At 39.6% G+C, this 22,952-nt stretch overlaps 1 protein-coding gene across 4 annotated transcripts in view; it reads right to left on the bottom strand.

The window, feature by feature from the left end:
- Positions 1 to 22,952, bottom strand: part of ARHGAP20 (Rho GTPase activating protein 20) — a 127,790-nt gene that overhangs the window by 45,763 nt on the left and 59,075 nt on the right. For all 4 annotated transcript variants that reach the window (XM_019469226.2, XM_019469225.2, XM_019469227.2 and 1 more), the window contains exon 3: positions 4,918 to 5,082. In XM_019469226.2, coding sequence (XP_019324771.2) covers positions 4,918 to 5,082 — 165 coding nt within the window. The remainder of the gene's footprint in view (positions 1 to 4,917; positions 5,083 to 22,952) is intronic.

The following is a 22,952-nucleotide window of genomic DNA, read 5'->3' as shown; positions in this document are numbered from 1 at the left end:
AGCTGGTCAACTAGTTACCCCACCTGAACTTATTTCTACAGCATCAACCTAAGGGCTGAAAGCAGTTCCCAAATGGAGCCTGAAGATGAGCTGAAGTAGTATTGAACTTGAGGTAGTGAATTTGTTTACTAAGCACTAAGTAACTCCTATCATTTCAACAAATGAATTGATTGAGGGTATTAACCCCATCTTCTGTCACAGGGTAAAAAGTGGCAGAGATCTGGTATTACAGGGGCTGGTTCTTCTTGGTTGCCGTTTATTTCAGGAAAAAGTATTAAGTCTTATTAAGAAGGATCTGTGACTATATCAAATGTTATCTACGAGAATGACCATATAATGATAAATTGTGGTCAGAATTTCTGCAAGGTGGCAGTATTCACAAACCATGATTATCTTCTCAAATCCTTATGTCCTCTCTATGGCAAGGGTCTTGGGCTCATGCCCCTCGCCCCAAATTAACTTTGATCACTCACACTTTTTAATATCCTCAATAAATGTAGAAAGTACTTAAAATAATCTTTCATGAATTGACTCTCTAAAATAAAAACAGAATTAAATCAACTGTTACTAGATTTTGTCACTTAATAAAAACATTTAGGTAGACACAGACAGGTATCCCAAAAGCAGTAGGTGAAAAAACATGGTGTATATCTTATGCGAGAAAGGGACAATCAAAATAAAAAGTCAGCTATACAAGTAGATGATGGGCACAGATTTGGCAGTATATTTAAAACAGCAATTTTCTAGTGGTAAAGAAACTATATAAAAATTTTTTCAGCAAAACACTATATAGGTTACATAAAACCACATAATGTCTACATTAGCAATAACCAGAACAGTAAGTGACAGGTAAGAAAACAAGTCTTCTACTCTAAATATTATCATAATTGTTGAGGGAAAAACATCCAAAAAAGGTGAAGGAAAATACTTTCCTTCACAAGAACTGAATACATGCTATAAGTAAATAGTCTCTAAGATCCTAAAGTATAGGAGATGGATTACTGTAGTAGGTTTTTGTTGTCTGCTTATCTCTCTGCAGGCTGAGCACAAAACCATGCACATAATGAGTAAAATGGGGAACAGTACAAAGGGCCACCGACTGGAAATAAGGCCTAGATTAAAATCCCAGTCCACCACAACTCCTGTTACATGACTTTGGGACAAACCCCCAAATCTCAGTATTCATGACCTAAAACAACTCTTATCTTGCAGGATTGTTAGGAAAATGTAATAAGATCTTTGTGACCCTGTTAGAGTATCTAGCATACAGAACCCATCCAATACATTTTATGTAATGAAACGGCAACTAATGTACATTAAAAAAATGATTTGATCCTCATTCGACAGCACATAGCTTCGAATGGACCTAATACAGAGGCTTCCATGGACAGACTTTCCTTTCTCTATATTGTTATATTGCTATCTATAACAACAAATCCACTTCCAAAACGACATCTGTAGGCATTACTTGTATTCAAAATATGTTTTAATCTTTGCTGATTTTGAGTTTCATTCCTCTGTCATCATAAAAAATATGTGGTAAGATTTCAACCTTACTAATTTTGTTAAGACCTGAGCTATTGCTGGTCAGGAGGGCTTTTATTTAAAAAAAAGAAACCAAAAAAACAAAACAAAAATGACAAAAAGACAAGTGTCGGTAAGGACATGGAGACACTCCAACCCTTGTGCATTGTTGGTGGGAATGTGAAATAGTGCGGCCACTATGGAAAACAGTATGGAGGTTCCTCAAAAAAAATAAAAGCAGATCCAGAAATCCCACTTCTAGGTATTTATCAAAGAAGTGAAATCAGGATGTTGAAGAAATATTAACACTCATGTTCAGTGCCGCACTATTTACAATAGCCAAGGTGTGGAAAGAGCCTAAATGTCCACTGGTAAATGAATGCATAAAGAAAATGTGGTATATACGTACAATGGAATATTATTCAGCAGACTTTAAAAAGAAGGAAATCCTGCAATATGCAACAATGCGCATTAACCTAGCGGACACTGTGCTAATGAAATAAACCAGTCACAGAAGTACAAATACTGTGTGATGCCACTTACATGAGGTATCTAAAATAGTCAAACCCATAGAATCAGAGTGGAATGTTGGTTGCCAAGGGCTGAGGGGAGAGAGAAAATGAAGAGTTTTGCTAATTAACAAGTATAAAGTTTCAATTATGCAAGATGAATACATTCTAGAGATCTGCTATACAACACTGTGCCTATTAGTTAACAATACTGTCTTGGACACTTAAACATTTGTTAAGAGGATTTCCTGTTAAGTGTTCTTCCCATAATAATGAAAAAATACATTCTGAAGCACATTCCGAAACAGTTTTCTTATCTTTATCCTTGCTTCGAACTTTCAAAAGAAAATATCAATGGTTCACTAAGCATTCTAGCGAGACAGCAGAACACACACTGGTTAAAAGCAGACTCTGGGGGCATCTGGGTGGCTCAGTCGGTTAAGTGTCTGACTCGAAACTCGGGTCTCGATCTCAGGTTTGTGGGTGTGAGCCGTGCATTAGGTTCCATGCCGGATGTGGAGCCTACTTAAAAAAAAAAAAAAAAAAAAAGCACAGACCTAGGTTCAAATGTGGGCTCAACTAATTACTAACTGTGATGTTGCTGAAGTCACTTAACTTCTCTGAGTATCAATTTCTTCTTCAAAAAGAAAAAAATAGCATCTGCCTGACAGAACAGTTATACAGGTTAAAGTCTCTAGAAAAATCCCTATTATACAATAAGATCCAAATAAATGTGAGGTCTCTATTGTTGTTAGCACCACTCAGACTAAATACGCTGCTTTGCAAAATTAGTATTGAGCCTTGTCCATGTCTTCTTTACGACATGGTGTAACTTAGGTGTACGAGTGACAATAGTAGAAAAAACTATTTACTGTTCTCTGGTGACTAAAATCTCGTTAATGTTACTGGATTTACTGAAACACTCTGATCTTTTATTAGGTTCGGTAAACAATGAGAATGGAGGATGAAGCAAGGAGCAACCACCAGGTCGCGGGGGCACTTAGTATTGAGCAGAAAGTCAATTCTTCCGGCTACCTGTGACATACCTTCCAAGTATGTGTGTATCCTTCATTTAAGTGCCACTTCCCCACATAAACCCTCACTACGTTTCATCAGGACTACTATAACCTCCTGTCCAGTCTGCTTGCTTCTCTTCTCAGGCCTACCCTCTAACCCGTTACCTATCACAGCCAGAAACAAGATCTTTTTTTTTTTTTTTAATTTTTTTTTTTTTAACGTTTATTTATTTTTGAGACAGAGAGAGACAGAGCATGAACGGGGGAGGGTCAGAGAGAGAGACACACAGAATCTGAAACAGGCTCCAGGCTCTGAGCTGTCAGCACAGAGCCCGATGCGGGGCTCGAACTCAGGGACCGCGAGATCATGACCTGAGCCGAAGTCGGACGCTTAACCGACCAAGCCACCCAGGGCCCCCCCCCTTTTTTTTTTAATTAAGTTTATTTATTTTGAGAGAGAGAGGGAGAGAAGGAGGGAGGGAAAGAGGGGGAGAGACAGAGAGAGAGAGAGAATACATCCCAAGCAGGCTCCACACTGCCAGTGTGGAGCCCGACACGGGGCTCCAACTCACAAATCATGACCTGAGCTAAACCGAGAGTCGGGTGCTTAACTGACTGAGCCACCCAGGTTCCCTTTCAGAAACAATAGCTTAAAAATATGAACTCCTCTAACTGAAATCCCTTAGAATAAACCCAAACTCCTTATCACAGCCTCTGCTGCGGCTGGCCTCCGAGAGGCCGCCAGTGATCCTGGCTTCCTGGCATCCACACCGTCGCACGGGTATCTCCCATGCTGCACTCCCGTGGGTCTGTGTGGCCAACAGCACGTCAGAAATGGCAGCACACCACTTCCAGGATCGGGTTATGAAAGACTGTGGCTTCTAGTTTGGGTGTTCTCTCACGTGCTTACACTGTGTCCCGCCCTCCTTTGAAGGAAGCGATACCCTGTTACGAGCAGCCCTGTGGAGACACCCACGTGGCCAGAACCTGCAGAGCCTGGCCAACAGCCAGGGAGGAACTGAGGCCTGCCAGCGTCCACACGAGCGAGCGGGGAAGTGAATTCGCCAGCTGCCATCAGGATGTCAGATGATTCTAACCTGGTCAACAGCTTGACTGCGACCTCGAGGGGACTTGGAGCCAGAACCACCAGCCAAGCCCTTCCTCAGTAGGAGAGTGCTACGGATGACGTGAGTCTTCCTGAGTCCGCGATGTGTGCAGGTATAAACTGGTTTTGGGTGACTTGTTACATGGGAGTACAGCATTAATACAGCCCAAGAGGGTCCCGACAACCTGGTCCTCATCGATTTCTCCAATCTCGGTTCACAGTCTCCTGCCCATTATGCTCAGCTTTCCTTTAGCTCCGACAAGGGGCCAAGCTCTTCCCACCACCTGCTCTTGCGTCTCCCAGAATGCTCCTCCTCCTACCGCCTGAATGGCTGGTTGCTTTTCAGCCCTAGATGATTTTTCCCCCGACTGTACCTACCAACATATATCCTGTATTTTACCTCACCCAGCACCCTATTTTCTTCACAGCACTAACCACAATCTGCAACTCCTCCACATGTTGGAACAAAAGCGCCAAAAACACAGGGACCGTACCTGTCCCATTCTTCACCGTATTCCCTGTATGTGTTCAGAACATGGCACTGAGTGGGGCCTAAAATGAACACTTGTTGAATGAATAAACAACAACCGAAACTTTTTCTTTGCAAAAATAAAACAAAAAAAACATAAAAGTTACTTCAAATATTAGCTCTGGTAACAGAAGCCAGACATTCTTTACAGTAAGCACTGGACAGAAAGGCTACCCTGTTAGTGGGAATGCAATTGTATAAGGGTAACTGGGAGAGAGCTCACGGTGTACTTACTTGATTTTGGCCACAACAAACAGATCATTGAACAGGAAAAGATGCCGCTCCTGTCTCTGCAGGCCTCTTTTGAGTTCTACCCGGCCATCAATTAGCAAGGTCCTACTGGAGCACACGAACGATGAGAGAAATGTACACGTGTCCACGCTGGCAGAAGGGCTTTCCCTGTCACAGATCAAACACCACAGATATTTAGTCAAATGATCAAATACAGGATGGAGTTCTATAAAATTATAGCTTCTGGTTGTCAAAATAAATAAATAAATAAAGCTCTCTGTATCTTTTTAATGCCACGACAGTTTCCTAACTGGTCCCTCAGTCTCTCTCTAACACAGTCGTCTTTTACATTTCATTATGAAAAATTTTCAAACATAAAGCAAAGTGTAAGTTGTATAATATACCCCCAACCTAGATTCTACCATGAAAATTTACTGCACCTGCTTTATCATGCATCCATCGAACTACCCATCCTTCTATCTGTTTAATAATCCGTTCCATTTTTGGCCTTTCAGTGTTAACTGAAACACAGCAGTATGTCTCCCCTTAAATACTCCGGCATGGAGGTCACTGACTAGGGTTCAACAGTTACTAACAATTTAAAAAACATGAATGCACAATGAAATGCACAAACCTTAGATGTATATTCACTGAGTTCTGACAAAGGTATTCGCCTGTATAGTCTAAACCTTATCAAGATGAGAACATTATCATCACACCAAAATACTTCCTCTTGTACCTTCTCAGATGTTTTATATATTAACTGAAGATGGCTTCCACGTATTGGCTTTTGGGTTGTTTATTTCTTCACTGTAGGCTGAGACCCATCAGCTCAAAAGTCTACTGGCACCAAACTGAAATTTTTATACACTTGATTATTTAAAGAATAGTCCAAACAAGCAGATTCTTAGCCACTTGTAGCTTGCCTGCTTTGCATATGCCACGTAACTACACCCAATATCGGCTAGCCTTGGTAAGATAGAGTCTAATGATTCTAAGACTCTAAGACTTCCCTTCAGAGTTCTCTGACCCAGAGATTCCCTGCTGCACCAGGGACCTGCATCCCTGGACAAGGAATCCCCAGAGACACTCTATGGTCTCCGCCACCTCAGGAGCTCCTTTGCCCTCCTCTCCTTCTGGTTGGTGGTCTTTAGGCCCCAAACCTCAAGACAGTCTCATGTTATGAGGGACTTCCTTTCTGATGCAACCCTGCCCAATGAGATCTTTTTCCTTGTTTAGCCCCTAAGTCTCACAAATTCCTTACAACAGTCTATCCCCACCCCATCACCCTCAAGGCAACCACTATTATGACATTTTTTTTTTTTCCCCAATGAAGACGAGTTTTGCCTGTTCTGCAATTTCACATGGAGCTACCATATGTACTTCTTTGTGTAAGGTATTTTTTAGTTAGCATACTTTTTTTTTACATTAACCAGTAATCTATTGCTTTCATATGGTTGAATAGTATTCCGTGACATAAATATATCAAAGTTTGTTTACCCATTCTCCTATTGACAGACCTGGACTCTTTCCAGTTTTCAGCTATTATATAAATTAAACATTGTCCTGGTCTTTTTGTGACCTATGTTTTAATTTCTTTTGAATAAATACCTCAGAATGGAATTGTTGGGCCACAGAGTAGGTAGATGTTTAATTAAACAAATTTTATTAATGTTTTTATTTATTTTTGAGAGAGAGAGAGAGAGAGAGAGCGAGCGTGAGACAGCACGAGCAGGGGAGGGGCAGAGAGAGAGGGAGACACAGAATCCGAAGCAGGCCCCGGGCTCTGAGCTGGCAGCACAGAGCCCGATGTGGGGCTCAAACTCACAAACCGTGAGATCATGACCTGAGCTGAAGTTGGATGCTTAACTGACTGCGCCACCAGGTGCCCCGGTGGATGTTTAATTTTAGAAAAAAGTGCCAGTTTTCCAAAGTGGTCACCCCAATTTTTATTGCCAAGAATATTTCCGGAGAGGTCGGTTGCTCCACAGCCCTGCCAACATGTGGTGTTGTCACTCTTTCAAATTTTGGCCATTCCAGTGGATACATAGTAGCATCTCATTAAGATTTTAATTTGCACTTCTATGGTGACTAATGATGTTGACTCATGTTCTTTTTGGTCATTTGTGCATCTTCATTTGTGAATTATCTTCAAATATTTTGCCTATTTAGAAAAATTGGGTTAGGTATCTTTTTGTGGATGAGTTATAGGAATTTTTTTTACATATCCTGGATAAAAGTCCTTCGTCAGGTATGTTTTGCAAATATTTTTTTTTTCCTTGCCTGCTGCCTGTACGTTTTCTTAATTGCGTTTTTGATGAAATTTTTAAATTTTGATGAAGTCTAATTTATCATTTTTGAATGGTATTCTTTGTGACCTTTCTAAGAAATCCTCACCTACTCCCAAGTGGTTATAAAAGATATTCTCTAATTTTTTCCACTAAAATCTGTATAATTTTAGTTTTTACTTCTAAATATATGCTCTATGTCAAAATAACTTCTTTATGGTAGAAGGCAGGGGCTAAGGTTCATTTTGCTTTTCTATATGGATACCTTATAATTCAGCACTATGTGCACAAAAGACTCTTCTTCTATGGATTGCTTTGGCACCTTTGTTAAAAATTACATGAGTATAAAGCATGGGTCTATTTCTGGGCTCTCTGTTCTGTTCCACTGATCTATTCGTTAATTTTTATGCCAGAAACACACTGTCTTACTATTTTATCTTTATAGTAAATCATGAAATTAGGTAGTATAACTCTACCAACTTTTTCTGTTTTGAGATTGCTTTGGATAATCTGAGTCCTTTGTCTTTCCATATACCTTTTAGCAAGTATAAACATGAAGAACACAAGAGAGAAAGTCTATTGAGGCTGGGGAAGAAGAACTGAGCTCAGTTTCAAATACACTTTGTTTGAAATTATCAGTGGACTAGATGGCATGGGGAAATGAGGCAGGCAGCTAGCACTCAGAAGAGGGGTCAGAATGAGATGTAGAACTGGTGATCATACAAAGACACGTGCATAAATAATACTATGGGAGTGCTAGAACTGCCTAGGGAAGGAGCACAGTATATGAAAGAAAAGAAAAAAAGGCAGAAACAGTTCCCTGAGAAAAGAGGTGATTTGAGGTGGCGAGGAATGGAGAATCTGTGAAGGAGATGGAGGCTGGTGAAAAGCAGCAGAGGAAGAAGAATGAAAAGCAGAGGAGGTCTGGGGTGCTGACACTGGCAGAAAGGATAACAGGCTGAAGCTTGAAAAGATGTCTGGGAAAAAAAAATCAGTTGCTCATTAAGACTTTCAAGAAAACAGTTCCAGGAGAAGGAACAGTAAGGTTCTGCAGAACTCAAGTGGCCTGGGGCATGAGGAGTTAAGGAATGAAAAGTAAAGACTTAAAGGCTGGTTCTGGTTATTTGTTAGCAGCTAAACGCTAGAAGGCGACTTTAAGAGGAAAGGCAGGAAGAGTTGAGAAACAATCAGCCCTGAAGGCAGGTGTTATTATCCCTCATTTTACAGATTTGGAAGCTGATGTTCAGGGCAGTTAAAAAACACAGCTGCTAAGTGAAAGGGATTTACAAGTAAGCATGGTTTCAAAACATGTACTTAAAAAAATTCCATGTAGTCTTTCATTCACGTTGACTCATCTCTCATCCACCCATGGTAACTGAGCTCAGCAGTTTAGGACTTAATGGGGGTGGGGGAAGAAGTGGGCTAATCCAAGCTTTTCTGCTAAGTAGTGTAACATGGGGAGTTACGTGGTTGCCTCAGTTTCCTCATCTGTAAAATAAAGTCAGTTGGAGTAAAAGACCCTTAAATTGTTTTTATAATTTGTATATGGGACTAAGTATACAAACCTGTACTCAAAAGGTGGAATTAAGATTACTGATGAGAAGGAAATAGATAATGGATATGGTTAGCAAGCAACCCTAACCTACAGTTTATAAATACAGGGATAAGCATACTTGAGAGTCGCCTCAGGGAAACAAGCTGGAACTCAAATAAAATAAAAACCAAAAAACAGTAATAACAAAAATAGCAATAAGAACTGAAAAACACTTCCTTATTAGTCTAATTTTAAAAAGGAGCTCAGAGAACAAGAATTTGTCAAGGTCTCCCATCAAAGTATCAGGTGGAAGAGGCCATGTCCTGTCATCCTGAGTATCTGGTCCATGTGGTGGCCAGCATAGGTGGGGATTCTGGGTTATCCACATTTCTTGGGTTGGGACAGTGTGGCTCATGGCGTCTGAGCTCTCCTGGGTACACTAAAAACCCGAGTACGCTCTGAGAGAATGTCCAAGTGGTCAGCCGTCCCTTCCCCTGCTACAGCTGTCCTCAAAGTGTGAGGCCGGCAAGCAGCATCAGCCTCTTAAAAATGCAAACTCTCAGGACCACCTCAGACTTACTCAAACAGAAGCTTGCGGGAGGGGGTTGGCTCAGCATTCTGTACTTTAGCAAGTTCTTCAGATAATTCTAAGGCACACCGAGGTTTGAGAACCACTGCGCTCCAAGACCCTGTAACACATTCTGGTTCTAACCTTAGAAAATTCTACAACTCTGTGTTCAAAGTAAGTTAAGTATTAGTAGCGTCTATACCTACATTTCAGGTAAGGTGAGCTTCTGAGAGCTGTTCCATCTTTTCCTGCCATTTTCAGGCCACCGTTACCTCTCCGAAGAAGTGAATTCCATTATGCTCACTAATTACTATTTAAGCACATACCATGTGTAATTTAAAGACACGTGTAAGTGAGGAACAAAGCAAGTAAACCAAAGACCTTTGAAAGAGAAGGAAAAGGAAGCTTCTATGTTTAATATGATAGACTGAAATTAGGCAGTGAGAAAAGGCCCATATTCACCATCATAGAAAAAAATCCTTTCTATTTCAAATTCTTTTGGGATGGGGAGTGGGAGGAGACATAATGGCATCTTTTATCATCCTTTATTATGTAGTGATTTTCAAGTTTACAACAAAAAAAGAATGAAACTTCACTCGCTGTTATGAGAATTGAGCAAGGACAAGGCTAGCAAGCCCTGGACAGATGAAGGGATGGTTAACACCGCATTCTACGTAGCTGTAGTTCTGTTAGTGCCCGACAGAAGCTCTTCTCCAGGAGAAAACTCATCTGTGGCATTTTAGTTTTAGGTTTAATAACTAACTGCTTTTCAATTATAATTATAAACCATTAGATAGCAGTATGGCTGAAAATAGGGATGTTCAAACTACTACTCAAAGGTTCCAACAGTAAATAGTTTAGGCTTTGCGGGCTCAACTCTGCCATTCTGGCTCAGAATCAGCCACAGACAATACCTACACCAACAGATGTGGCTGTGAGCTGCTTATCTGGGTCATAGTTTGATGACCCCCGATTTAAACAATAGTTCTAAAACATTTAGTTTTACTTATTTATTTTTTTAAATGTCCATTTGTTTTTGAGAGAGAGACAGACAGACAGAGGATCCAAAGCAGGCTCTGTGCTGTCAGCAGAGAGCCCAAATGTGGCCGGAACCAGCGAACCATGAGATCATGATCTGAGTCTAAGTCAGACACTTACCCGACTGAGATACCCAGGTGCCCTAGTTCTAAAACATTTAAATACTTATAAATAAAGGCTAATATGAAACAATTAGGGAATTAGAATTGTCTGTTTGTTTGGGATTAGTGTAGGCCAAAATTTAATTAGGGCACTAAAAAAATGTTTTGCATTTTAAAGCAACTCCGAAGGATTTTCACATGTAATAATTCCTTTTCCACCTTACAATAATACTTTCAAATAAGTAGATTTGATAGTGGTGTGGAGAATCCACAATGAAGTTAAAATATTTTTCTTTTTCAGTGTGGATTTATCCACGTACACGTCTGCAGTCTGTCATTTTGAAGATCCACATATAAGTATGGCACGAGATACCTCATGACTTTAGCAAGCTAAGCATTGGTTAAAAAGAAAAAAAATACAACCAACATTTATGCAGTAGTCTAGGGTAAAGATAAACATCTCAGTACTCACATAATTTAAAATGAAAAAAATCTGTCCCAGAAGGAAACAAAAGCACAAATAACCTTTGTGTTTTTAAAACTACAATCTTAATCAGTGTTTCCTACTTAAAAATGTATTTCTCAATTATGTGAGTCTGAAGTGTTTATTTTTATTCTGAGTGCAATGTAGATGTGTTTATTTTAGTCTTTTAGAGTATGGAAATGGGGAGGAGGGCAAGACTGTAACCTTCTATTTAGCCTCTTAATATAGCCTGATTAGGATTTACAAGTTATAATTAACAGAACTCTAAAATGATCTAACAAATACAAGCTGAGTCTAAGAATTAACCTGCTGCCGGCTTCTTACGTATGTATTAACATTCCATTTTCAAATAGGTTTGTGAATCCATTTCTAAAAGGCAAAAAGGAATTTTTTAACCTTAGTGATTTTTTTACTAAAATTAGATAATAGCTTTCATGAAACTTGGGTCACCGTAATACCTCTTAATACTTATTACTAGGGCTCATTGTAAAAGTGAGTTTACTTTTAGGTACAGTTTTAGAGGAGGTCGTGCTTCATCCTTAATCACAGAAGAAAATAAACTAAAATTCAGAATACTTCTTGAAAATTTCTATGTTTATAACCGGTAATTAATTAGTGATTATGATGACAAGTACTAGATAGGATCTTGATAACCTCAAACCCTAGCACATGGTCACCGCTCATTCCAAATGCCATCTCTTCCATGAAAATTTTATTCAGTTGAATTCTTCATTGGTATCTCTTATCTGATATCTAGGACTTATATCCTGCCTTGTACCTCTTAAATATTCTCATTCAACATGTATTGGGTCTATGATCACCACATGACAAATTAATTATTACAGTGATAAGGGTCGCCTTTGGTGGGTGCCTGCCATGGACCAGGTGCTGGAGATAGGCATGGTCCCTAGAGTCAGGGAGTTAGTGCTACAGATACATCAGACAAGTAAACAATGATAGACTAGACAGGTAAGTGCCACTAGAGAACTTCATAGTACGGGGGCACCGAGAGGAGCAACCATAAGAGCCCCTACGTGAGACAGGACTGCTTAGAGAAGTTTCTTGGAGGAACCAGTCTTAAAGGATGGACGGACGGATGAAGGCTGATGGGCAGGCTATGCAGAAAGAGCACAGCACACGTGCCGGGTGCTGCGAGTGCCTGGGGGAAGTTCAGGAAGATGGGTGACACAGGCCTGAAGAGGAGCAGCAGCGGATGAGGAAGGGGCCACATATTGGATGTTTCTTCTATCACATTTGACTTTATGTGAAAGCACTAAGAAGTGTCAAGCGAGACATCGTGTCTTGTAATTTCCTGAAGAAAAGAGACGAGGGCAAGCTTAGAGGAAGGGAGACCTTCAGGAATTCACTGCAGTGATCTAAGGCACGAAAGGTCATGGACCAGATTTGGCAGTGAGGAAAGGACAGAAGATACAGGAAAAAAATATATTAGAGAGATATTAAAAATACACATTGTTGAAATCTGCAAAGTGATTAGTTATGGGGGTGAGACAGAGATAGAGCTAAGAAAAAAAATACTAACTTAGCACCCAGACTCTATTTATTTATTCATTTTTATTTTTCATCCAACAAATGTCTGCTAAGCCTCTGTATGTGTCGGCTAGGCCTGCTGCTAAATGTGAAGAAATGGGGTAAGCAATCCTCTCCTCTGGTGAAACTCTCAGTCTAGTTAAACTGTCAGCTAGGTTCTTGACATCACCCATCATTTTTTGCTCAGTTCCGTTTGCAGCAGAGGTTGAAAACCACAGGCCACAATCGTATTTTATTTGGCCCACCCAGAGGCCTCAACAACATTTAGTTTTGAATACCCAGTTCACCACATTCCCTCTCTTTCCACTTTTTCTCCCTCTGTTTACTGCACCTCTCAGGGACCTGAAAGCATTTAAATCTGTGTGATTTGTGTCCTAGTGTTGCTTTCTTTTACATGTTTATAGCTTAATTTTTAGTTTTTTTTTTAATTACGGGAAAACACACATAAAATAAAAGTTATCATTTAAACCACTGTAATAAGGTATAATCCAGTGGCATTTACTATATTCGCAGTGTTGTGCAGCCATCACCACTGTCCAGTATCCTCATCATCCCCAAAGGAACACCTGTGCCTATTAAGCAGTCGCTGCCTGTTCCCCACTCTAGTCAGTCCCTGGCAGAGACTAACATCTTCCTGTCTCCATGGACTTGCCTGTTACAGACATTTCCTATCATATGACACATGGCCTTTTGTGACTGGCCTCTTTCACTTGGCATAATGTTTTTCAGGTTCATCCACATTGTAGCATCTATTGGTACTTCATTCCTTCATACTGATGAATAACATTCCATTGTATGGACGGATCACACTTATTTATCCATTCATTAGTTATTAGTTGATGTTCATTAGGGCTGTTTCCACCTTATGTCTACTGTGAATAGTGGTGCTCTAAAAATTCATGTACATATTACACTTGAACTCTGTTTTTTTAGGTTTTTTCTTTTTTTTGAGTGTAAACCCAGGAAGGAAGCTTCTGGATCATACAGCAATTCCATGTTTAAATTATCGAGCAACTGCCAAACTCTTTTCCACAGTGGCTGTATGATTATACATTCCCATCAGCAATGCATAAGGGCCCATACTTTTGACTCTTCCCTCTTTGGTCTCCACATAGAACCATATCTTACCTTCTAAGGATATTCAAACTAAAAATAAAATCTTCTGAGTCTAGATGCTCACACCCTCTCCTACGGTTTGTAACGAACTCCTAACTGAACTAACTTCCTCGCTCTCCCTTCTTCAATCTATACCACCAGCTTCTAACTTCCATCAAATCAGTCTTTCCAACGTACATGCCAATGATCACACACAGCATGGGCACTGTCGAAAGAGGCAGCCCAACTCATTAACCTAGCTTTCAAGTTCTGACATCTGTTTACCCCACCTGGTTGATGGAATCTCAGGTTGGAACTCTCTATACTGCCTGTGTAAAAGTAACCCTGGTGAGTCTTAACAGATTAAATTAGTCCAGAAACACTTCAGAACAAAAAGAGATGACTGTTGAAATGAAGCCACAAAAACCACTATCGACATCAAAATTTTATCTTAATCAGCAATAAAAATACGTCCATCAGGCGCTCATGACTATCTCAGATGTGTCAGCATTGAAAGCACATCTTTAGGAAACCTAGTCTGAAGCAATAATCTGTCTTACTGATGGGATAAAACATGGGAAAGCACTATGACACTTCAACAGTCATCATCTAGGAAAAAAAAATCACACCCAAATTACCAAAGAAAACTGCATACAGATTCTAACATGATGTGGCTGTACACAGTAGGTGCGATCATGTCCACTTCACATTAACATTAGAGACGCATCATGTAGCTCATGTTGTACAGTTTGAATCCTGACTTGGAATTATAGAACGGAGCCTAGTGATAACGTTAATGGCAGGATCAAAATGAACTAAGCTAGGACAAGGGTTTGTAAGTACATGAATGAATGGTTGGATAAATAGCGTGAGCAAGGCCTTAAAAACAAGAAATACACAATGGAGAACTTTTAAATTACCAAAATGCTGACTGGAACATGCAGCACAAGTGGTGTAACAGCAGTCTTATAACATCAGTGTTAATATTTAAAGAGCAAGGAGGGGTGCCTTCATGGCCCAGTCAGTTCAGCATCTGACTCTCAGTTTCAGCTCAGGTCATGATCTCACTGTTTGTGAGTTCAAGTCCACATCGGGCTCTGCACTGACAGCACAGAGCCTGATTGGGAGTCTCTCTCTGTGCCTCTCTCCCTATCCCTCCCCGACTTGCATTCTCTCTCGCTCTCAAAATAAATAAATAAAACTTAAAAAAGACACAGAGTAATGAAAACATAAACATTACATAAGCAAAGACAGAACAGCAATATGGAAGGAGAGAGTGAAGGACCGAGAAGGACACTAATGAACAGTTACACTAACAGCACACGATCATACACAAAGAGACATTACTTCCAAAAACGGGACTGAACTACATAACTTCTTTAGAGCCTTGACAGAAGATGCTTAACATCTATTAGGAATTCACTTAGGAAAATCTTGACAAGTCTTGCCCTTGACAAGACATTACAAGGAAGGAGAGAACAAGATCACACATTTTAACTTTGAGAGTTAAAAAAAAAAAAAAAAAAGTTTACATACAAATGATACACAATGATGTAGGCCCGAATGGAGAAAAAACTGAGTTTTAGAACTACAAACACTCCAGTGAAAACGGCAAGTCTTTGAGAACAAATCTACTTGATTATGAAATAATCAGTAGGAACAGAGAGATTCCAACCAAGGACTGGAGAAACCAATTTAGTCACTTGTGTGGCTTATTGACTTAAAAATACTGTATATCTTAATTGCCAACTAAAATTGGTTTGGGCCATCTTGAATCAGATACGAATGCTGAACATATTTATAAGCTACTCAAGGAAATTTATACGTGTAGTGATTACAATGTGATATGCTTTATATGTTGTTTACTCATTCAACAATGAGCCAGGTCACCAATATGCTGACTGGGCACTCCAGTGGCTTGACTAGCTTGATTCAGGCAATAATTATACAATTGTACACTGAAAAGAACAAAAGAATCATACCTGAATAAAGGCAGTTCTATCTACAATTTTTGGATCTGCTAAAGTTAAAAAATATCATCAGATAATTTCTAGTTAGAAAATTAATATAATATATTAATTATATAAATATAATATATCATATTATACCGGTGAATTAGAAAGTTCTCAATGCAGTAAGCTAAAGGCAGTGACTTAAGTTATCTGCTACCTCCAGCTCACTTATGCCAAAATGTTAATATTGTTATTAATATTCTGTTAATACTCATTTAAGTGAGTTGATTCAATTAGCTGATTTATAACTAATAGAGAAGTGTTAGCTTTGATAGCAAACTTTGTTACCAAAATACCTACATATTTTGGAGTAAGAAAGAAACACACAACAGATACTTGCTTTATCACTTTATTTTTTATTTTTATTTGAGACAGAGAGAGAGAGAGAGAGAGAGAGAGAGAGAATCTTAAGCAGGCTCCATGCTTAGTGCAAAGCCTGACGTGGGGCCTGATCCCATTCCTGGGATTATGATCTGAACTGAAATTGAGGGTCAGACACTCAACTGACTGAGCCACCCAGGTGCCCCAGGACTTTTTTTTTTTTTTTTTTAAGATACAGCAGTGAGGGGGTGCCTGGGTGGCTCAGTCAGTTAAGCATCCGACTTCAGCTCAGGTCACGATCTCACGGTCTGTGAGTTCGAGCCCCATGTCGGGCTCTGTGCTGACAGCTCAGAGCCTGGAGCCTCTTCAGATTCTGAGTCTCCCTCTCTCTCTGCCCCTCCCCTGCTCATGCTCTGTCTTTCTCTGTCTCAAAAATAAATAAAAACATTTAAAAAAATATTTAAAAAAAAAAGATACAGCAGTGAGTTGAATGAGTTGAAGTCTCTTAAAGAAAAAAAAAAACTCATGAGAAGTTCTGCAATAAAATTTTGAGCACATTCTTGGTCTTGATAAATTTATTTCAAATTAAGTCAATTTGGGAAATAAAAGAGAAAACAGTTTTTTTAATGTTTATTTATTTTTGAGAGAGACAGAATGTGAGCGGGGGAGAGGGGACAATGAGAGAGGGAGACACAGAATCTGAAGCAGGTTCCAGGCTCTGAGCTGTCAGCACAGAGACTGATGCGGGGCTCGGACCCACGAACTGTGTGATCATGACCTGAGCCAAAGTCAGATGCTCAACCAACTGGGCCATCCAGGCACCCCCCAAAAATAATGTTTTGAGGGGATGCTAAATAGTTCAATATTAAAGGAATATTTTAATCCAACGTATTGTTTTTCTATATTGAGATGACAGAACTATTTGATGAAGTTTAACCTTTATTTTTTAAATCCTCAATCCTACTTCATATTTACAAATAATTTGCTCAGTGACATATTAATGATTGCCTGCAGTGTATTCAGCACTATTCAAGGCACTGGGGATATAACAGCCAGTGAAGTAGCCACAGGCCATGCAAGAACTTCACCTTTCATTCTGAGTGACACAGGAAGAGGGGATGGTTTAGACAGAGAAGTGACAGAATCTATATGGTAAAGGGAACAGAGGAAGACAAAATTGGAAGCAAAAGTTGAAGCATATAATGCTTGCTTAAAGAAAATTTTTAAAAAAATCATAGTAATGAGTAGGCTGAAGTTCCTTAGGTAAAAACTCATTAGAGGCTTTTTGAAAAGTAGTAACTTAGGAGAGAAATAATGGTGGTTTGGTAGTTGTGGAGGTGGTAACAAATAGTTCTATTCTGGAAATACCTGGAAAGTAGAATTTAATAGGATTTGATGATAGACTGATTTTTGACACAAGCAACTGGACTAGGACTGGGATAAGGAATTTGCTTTTGGATATGTTAAGTTTGAAATTCTTATTAGATGTCAAAATGGAGATTTTAAAGCCATGAAAGAGATCAGGCCATCTAGGGAGTTAATATAGAGAAATGGCTCAAGTACTGAGCCCTGAGGCCAGCCAACTTTTAGAAGTTTGGACAGAAGGAGAAACCAGCAAAGTAGAATGAGCTGACTGTCAGTGAACAGAACCAAGAAGCCTAAGGAAGAAGGGAGAGACTGGAGTGACCAATGCCAAAGAACGGTCAAAGAAGGTCATTTGACCATTGGACCTAGCATTACGGCATTCACCAGTGACCCTGTCAAGAATAATTTTGGTGGGCATTTATGAAGAAATGACTCCAGTCTGGTTAACATCAGATGTTTGGTAATTGATGATTCTGCAGTCACTGTCTAACCTGTCCAAAAGCACATTCAACATTCAACTTTTGAAAGAAAACAGTTAAAAAGATATCAAATAAAACTGAAAACACACAAAACAAGTATCTAAACCCAAGGAAGTACTTATAAAATGGTCTTGGTCATTAGTTGGGAGGACTATTACAAAGCTCCAACAGTAGGCTCTCACTATAATAGATAACACAGCTAAACTGAATGGAACACATATAAGCTATCTCATAATTAGAACAGATATTTTCATATGTTCCAGAAATTTCTCCCTCACAGCGCTAAGAAAGTACTTTCCCTCTGAGAATGCAAAGCATGCTTTCTTGTGCTTAGTGGCAGTAAATTCTATCAAACACTAGCAGCTTTTCATAAAATTGGTACTTAAGTCAAGGATCTGTTAGTATGTTATAAGGAAAAGATGTCAGAACTTTCTTTGACAGGCATTTCAGTTTACAAACAGAGTATGTTTTAAAACTACTCTGTACACAAAAGGTACCTGAATAACTACCAAAAAGCCTGGGATGCTGTTTCATTCAACTGCTGGGACTGAACCAAACTCTGTCCACCAAACTCAGTCATACAGATGACTGAATCCTTGAAAACAGGATTTAACAATTGGTAAGGACACCAGTAATTATAATTCAAAAAAAAAAAAAAAAAAAAAGGCTCAGAAGTCCCATGCCATAACGTGAAATGATTCTTAACTAAGTACATCTCTGCTGTTGGCCTGCAATAAAATATTCTCATTGGTCTCCTTTTGATAAAAGTACCCAAAATTCAAGTAACTGAGCTTTCCAGGTGACCTGATTATTTTACTGTACTAAAACCTTACTTACTGCACAATAAAAACAATAACATATTAAAAAGATGCTGTGGTTTGTGGGAGTTAGGGCTGACTTAATATATCTCAAGTGTTTCATGCAAGCAGATGCTGGAAAATCTCATGTTGCTGTTACTAACCTTTTATTTTTTTTATTTATTTTTTTAATGTTTATTTTATTATTTTTGAGACAGAGAGAGACAGAGCATGAACGGGGGAGGGGCAGAGAGAGAGGGAGACACAGAATCGGAAGCAGGCTCCAGGCTCTGAGCCATCAGCCCAGAGCCCGACACGGGGCTCGAACTCACGGACCGCGAGATCGTGACCTGAGCCGAAGTCGGACGCTTAACCGACTGAGCCACCCAGGCGCCCCTGTTACTAAACTCTTAAAGCATTCAAATTCTAACATACCTTCCAATTTCAAACAAAAGTAAACCCAAACCATAAAATAAGCTTTATGTAGAACACAATATTTACTGTCAACAAATGTTGTGCTACATTTTTTTTTTAAACAAAGAGACACAGGTATTGTGTTTACTACTGCATAAGAAACTATCTATTTTCCAACTACTGATCCTTTTCACCTGGGACTCTCACCATCGGTACAAGTATCTGAATGAAATATGATGTAACATACTGTTACATATTGAAAGGCCTGGTATTTTAAATAAATCCTTTTATCCGGTGCAATTTTAACATCTGTCACCAGAATAAGAACTAAGACAAACGCAAAAAATCCTCTAAATTGCCCAGGGGTATTTTGATTGACATCTAAATGCGCTGAAAACAGCATAATCAGATATAAAAAAGATGCAACAAAAGGCCACAGAAAAGAGGTATAACCTCCAGTATTAAGGGAGTTTGGGAGTCAGGAAGTGTCCTTCAAGACAATGAAGTAGCAGAGAAGGAAGAAGAGGGATGCGCAAGGAGAAAGACATGAGACTGGGAAAAGTTTCACAGAGGAGTCAGCATTTGATTGGAGGCCTTTGGAGAGTTATGTTTTTGACAACTGAGAAAAACTTCAGCATAAAAAGATCAGGTGATCTACTAAAGGTCACAAAGCTACTCTTTGTAGAGTCAGGCCTGGGAAAATGGTTTCTCAGTGCCCAAAGCAAGTAGGCTTTGGACTAGGCATTAAACTTGGGACAAAAGCAGCAGTTTTGGTGGTACTTTTCACATAGTTCTTCTCATAATAAATGATCTTTACCTACTTCCTGTTTTTCTGGCTGAAATAAGTCACAATAAGAAAGGTATTAGCAAACATTTGGCAAAAAGGACACCGAGAACAGGAAATATTTGTTTATGTAATTTACGTGATAATCCTCTTCTCTAAACACAGAAACTATATGAAACCTTTTGTAAAAATGTCAGTATCCTGGTAGGTTAGCAGTATCTGACTCATAACAGGTTATTATAATTATTTGCTGACAGAACGTACTACAAATGTGCTACATGGCACTTAATTATATATTATCTTTTGTGCCCTCTACTTATTTCCTATCTATATGCCATGTCTCCCCAGCTGGATGGCAAGCTCCTACTGAGCACTTTATATCCTGCATTAAGGTAGGATCCGTGTCTTATTTTTAATCCCATTTCTAGAACTGTGCCTCATACAGAAGCCTCAGATGTTTTCAGGATGAATAGTTAAATAGAATATCCTTAGTTTCTTAATTTCTTCTCCCCCTACAAAACAAGTTGAGAAATCACTCAATTTATCTGGATCATTCAGAAATCAAGACCAAACCCCAAAACCACTTTGCTCTGAATCTGCGTTGTTAGTAATGCTTTTCAGCTGGAGTAGGGTAGGGGTGGCTTCTGGCTGATGGTTATCACGGTTCCAGTAGCCCAGTGGCCCAGGGGAGCACTGGGTAAAGAACGAAAGTGACTCTCTTGAGGGGAGGCAGACCCATTTGATTGTTTGCTTCTGTTCTCTACCTTACTTCATGATTGCAGTCACACGCCACTCTATTTCTGGAATTCTCTTCCATCAGTGCTCCTAAATTAAAATAAAAGAGGAGGGGGAAAGAATTCCAGAAAGATGAATATTTGACTTCACACAATTTAGTTCAGAGTGGTGGGGCTTTTTTCCCAGTGATCAAAGCATTCCAAACAGTGAGAAAAAGCTAAAAGCTATTAGAAATAACCTAAGCCAACTGTCTCTCTTGCCCAAGTTCACAGACTCTAACTCAAACTCAGCCACTCCAAGACTTGGGCTGCGGTGCACATGTGCAAAAGCATGCACTGTGATGCTCAGCATGGTTCTGAAATTCTAACCCCTGATGCAAGGGCAGACTTTTCAATTTTGCTCTTTACAAAATACAAAGCCTGGCATACACTCAACAAGTGTTTGCTGAACTGAAACCCAGAGTAAACTAAAGACACCCAAGAAACATTAAAGTACTCTCTAAACGGATCCCAGTCATGGGGAACCATCTTATTAAAATCATATTAAAAATCCTCTTGTCCTTCTCAAAACTTTTTTTTTTCTCATGTTCAAGTTATCAAGAGAGGGCTCACAATGTTCATAAATGAATGCTGAATAACACATGTTTTCATTTCTATTCCACTCGAAGTCTTTAAAAATGTTAATAATCAATGGAACCCCCAAAAATGCCTGCTGGTGTGTGTTAAAGTGTGAAACCGACATAGTAAAAGCTAGACAAAATAACACTCGACAGCTCAACTAAAACCACACCACATTTCAAGTCTTTTTTTGCATACCTAAAGTGACATCATTGCCTTCACAAAGCAAAAAGCATGCACTGCGTCTCTGTTGGTTGAGCTGAGCAAACGCACACGTGGACTGATTTATTTGCAGACTGTGAACATTTTAGTGCGCTGCTAGAAGGTGCCTTCTCAGACCGATGGGCACAAGTGCTTAAGCAATACGCCCTGTCAGAGAGGCCTTACTGGAAGCAGAGGTTAGTGGGAAGTGCTCTACCGTTTCCATCATTCCCAATAAAATTACATTGGAAAAAAATTCCAGAGGGTTTGGAGAAGACTGGAGAATAAATTTTGAAGTAACACGCGATTAAATTCTAATGGAAGTGTCATTCTCCTGATTCCTCAGAAAAAGCTTCTCCACTGAAACTCAACTCTGGATATTTACATAAAGTGTTAGTATTCCACAAAAACAGAGTCGAATTAACTACATTTCTAGAGCTGCCTAAATTCTATTCTCCTTTTTATAACCAGGAAGCTAAGTAGATTGACTCTTTGGAAAGAGAAGAAAACGGTGGTGATGGTAGGGGTGGAGGAGAGAGGGCAAGACTTCTTCTCTTCTAGAACCAGAGCTTCATGTGCCCCAAATACTCAGAACAAAATCAGGGTCCCTGTCCTCCTTGAGGGCAAGGGTTTCTGTCTGTCTTGTTCACTGCTATGTTCCCGGCAGTGCCTGGCCCCAGGAAAGCCTCAATAAAATATCTGCTAAATGAATTATGATGATGAATGCTCATCTTGTTATGACTGCTATAGACAGTTGTGGGGCTTTTTTGAAGGTGGCATATATTGTCAGGTTTAGTGATGTGGGAAGGAGGCAGGTCTCTGAAGTGGGCCAGAGTGCCCAGCTCTGCCTTCTCACTTTTTCTTTGATCTGCTGTCTTATAAAAGAGCTCCTTGGGGTTGGCACTGAGATGACCAGAAGAAAGGGAGGAAAGAACAAGTCCTTACTTACAAATGGTATTTTCTAATGGGATGATGTTGTCTTTATTTCTTTTAGAGCCCAGCGTTTCTCCGAGTTATCTCCCATGGGATGTTAACAGGTGTCCAGCTCAGGGAAGACTGCTGTGAGTACTCACCCTAGTTACTCCCTCTCTAACTGCCCCGTTTTGTCTTCTCATACAAGGTACTAGTTTATTTTTTTCTTTTTTCCTTTTTTATTATTTATTTTTTAAGTCATCTCCACGCCCAATGTGGGGCTCCAACTCACAACCCTAAGATCAAGAGTCACATGCTCTACTGACTGGGCCAGCCAGGCTCCCCCTGGGTACTACTTTCTAATACTCTCATTTTTTATATTTTGCTATCCACATCCCCCCCCCCCCACTAGAATGTAAACTCCGTGAAAGCAGGGACCTTATAGCTATATCAGGCAAATGCCTAGAAATGCCTAGAAAGTGTCTGATACAAAGCTGTCACTTAATTATTTGTGGAATGAATTAACAATTGCTAGGCAATGTTCTAAGAGATGACACCAACAAAATGCCTGTCTCTTCTCGAGTTTATTTCCCATGATGACATAACATCAGGAAAAAGAAGCCTGAGGGAAACACCGGATTGAAGATGTTTCTTTACATCCCTATTTCACAGAGCTTTTACTATGCTATACATACAGTGTAAACTGATGAAAAACCTTTCTTCTCCCCAACTGAACCTCTGACAG

The sequence above is a fragment of the Panthera pardus genome, unplaced genomic scaffold (genome assembly GCF_024362965.1).
Source record: "Panthera pardus isolate Hobbes unplaced genomic scaffold, ASM2436296v1 HiC_scaffold_12, whole genome shotgun sequence".
Lineage (NCBI taxonomy): Eukaryota > Metazoa > Chordata > Mammalia > Carnivora > Felidae > Panthera > Panthera pardus.
This window is presented reverse-complemented; position numbering and strand designations above follow the sequence as displayed.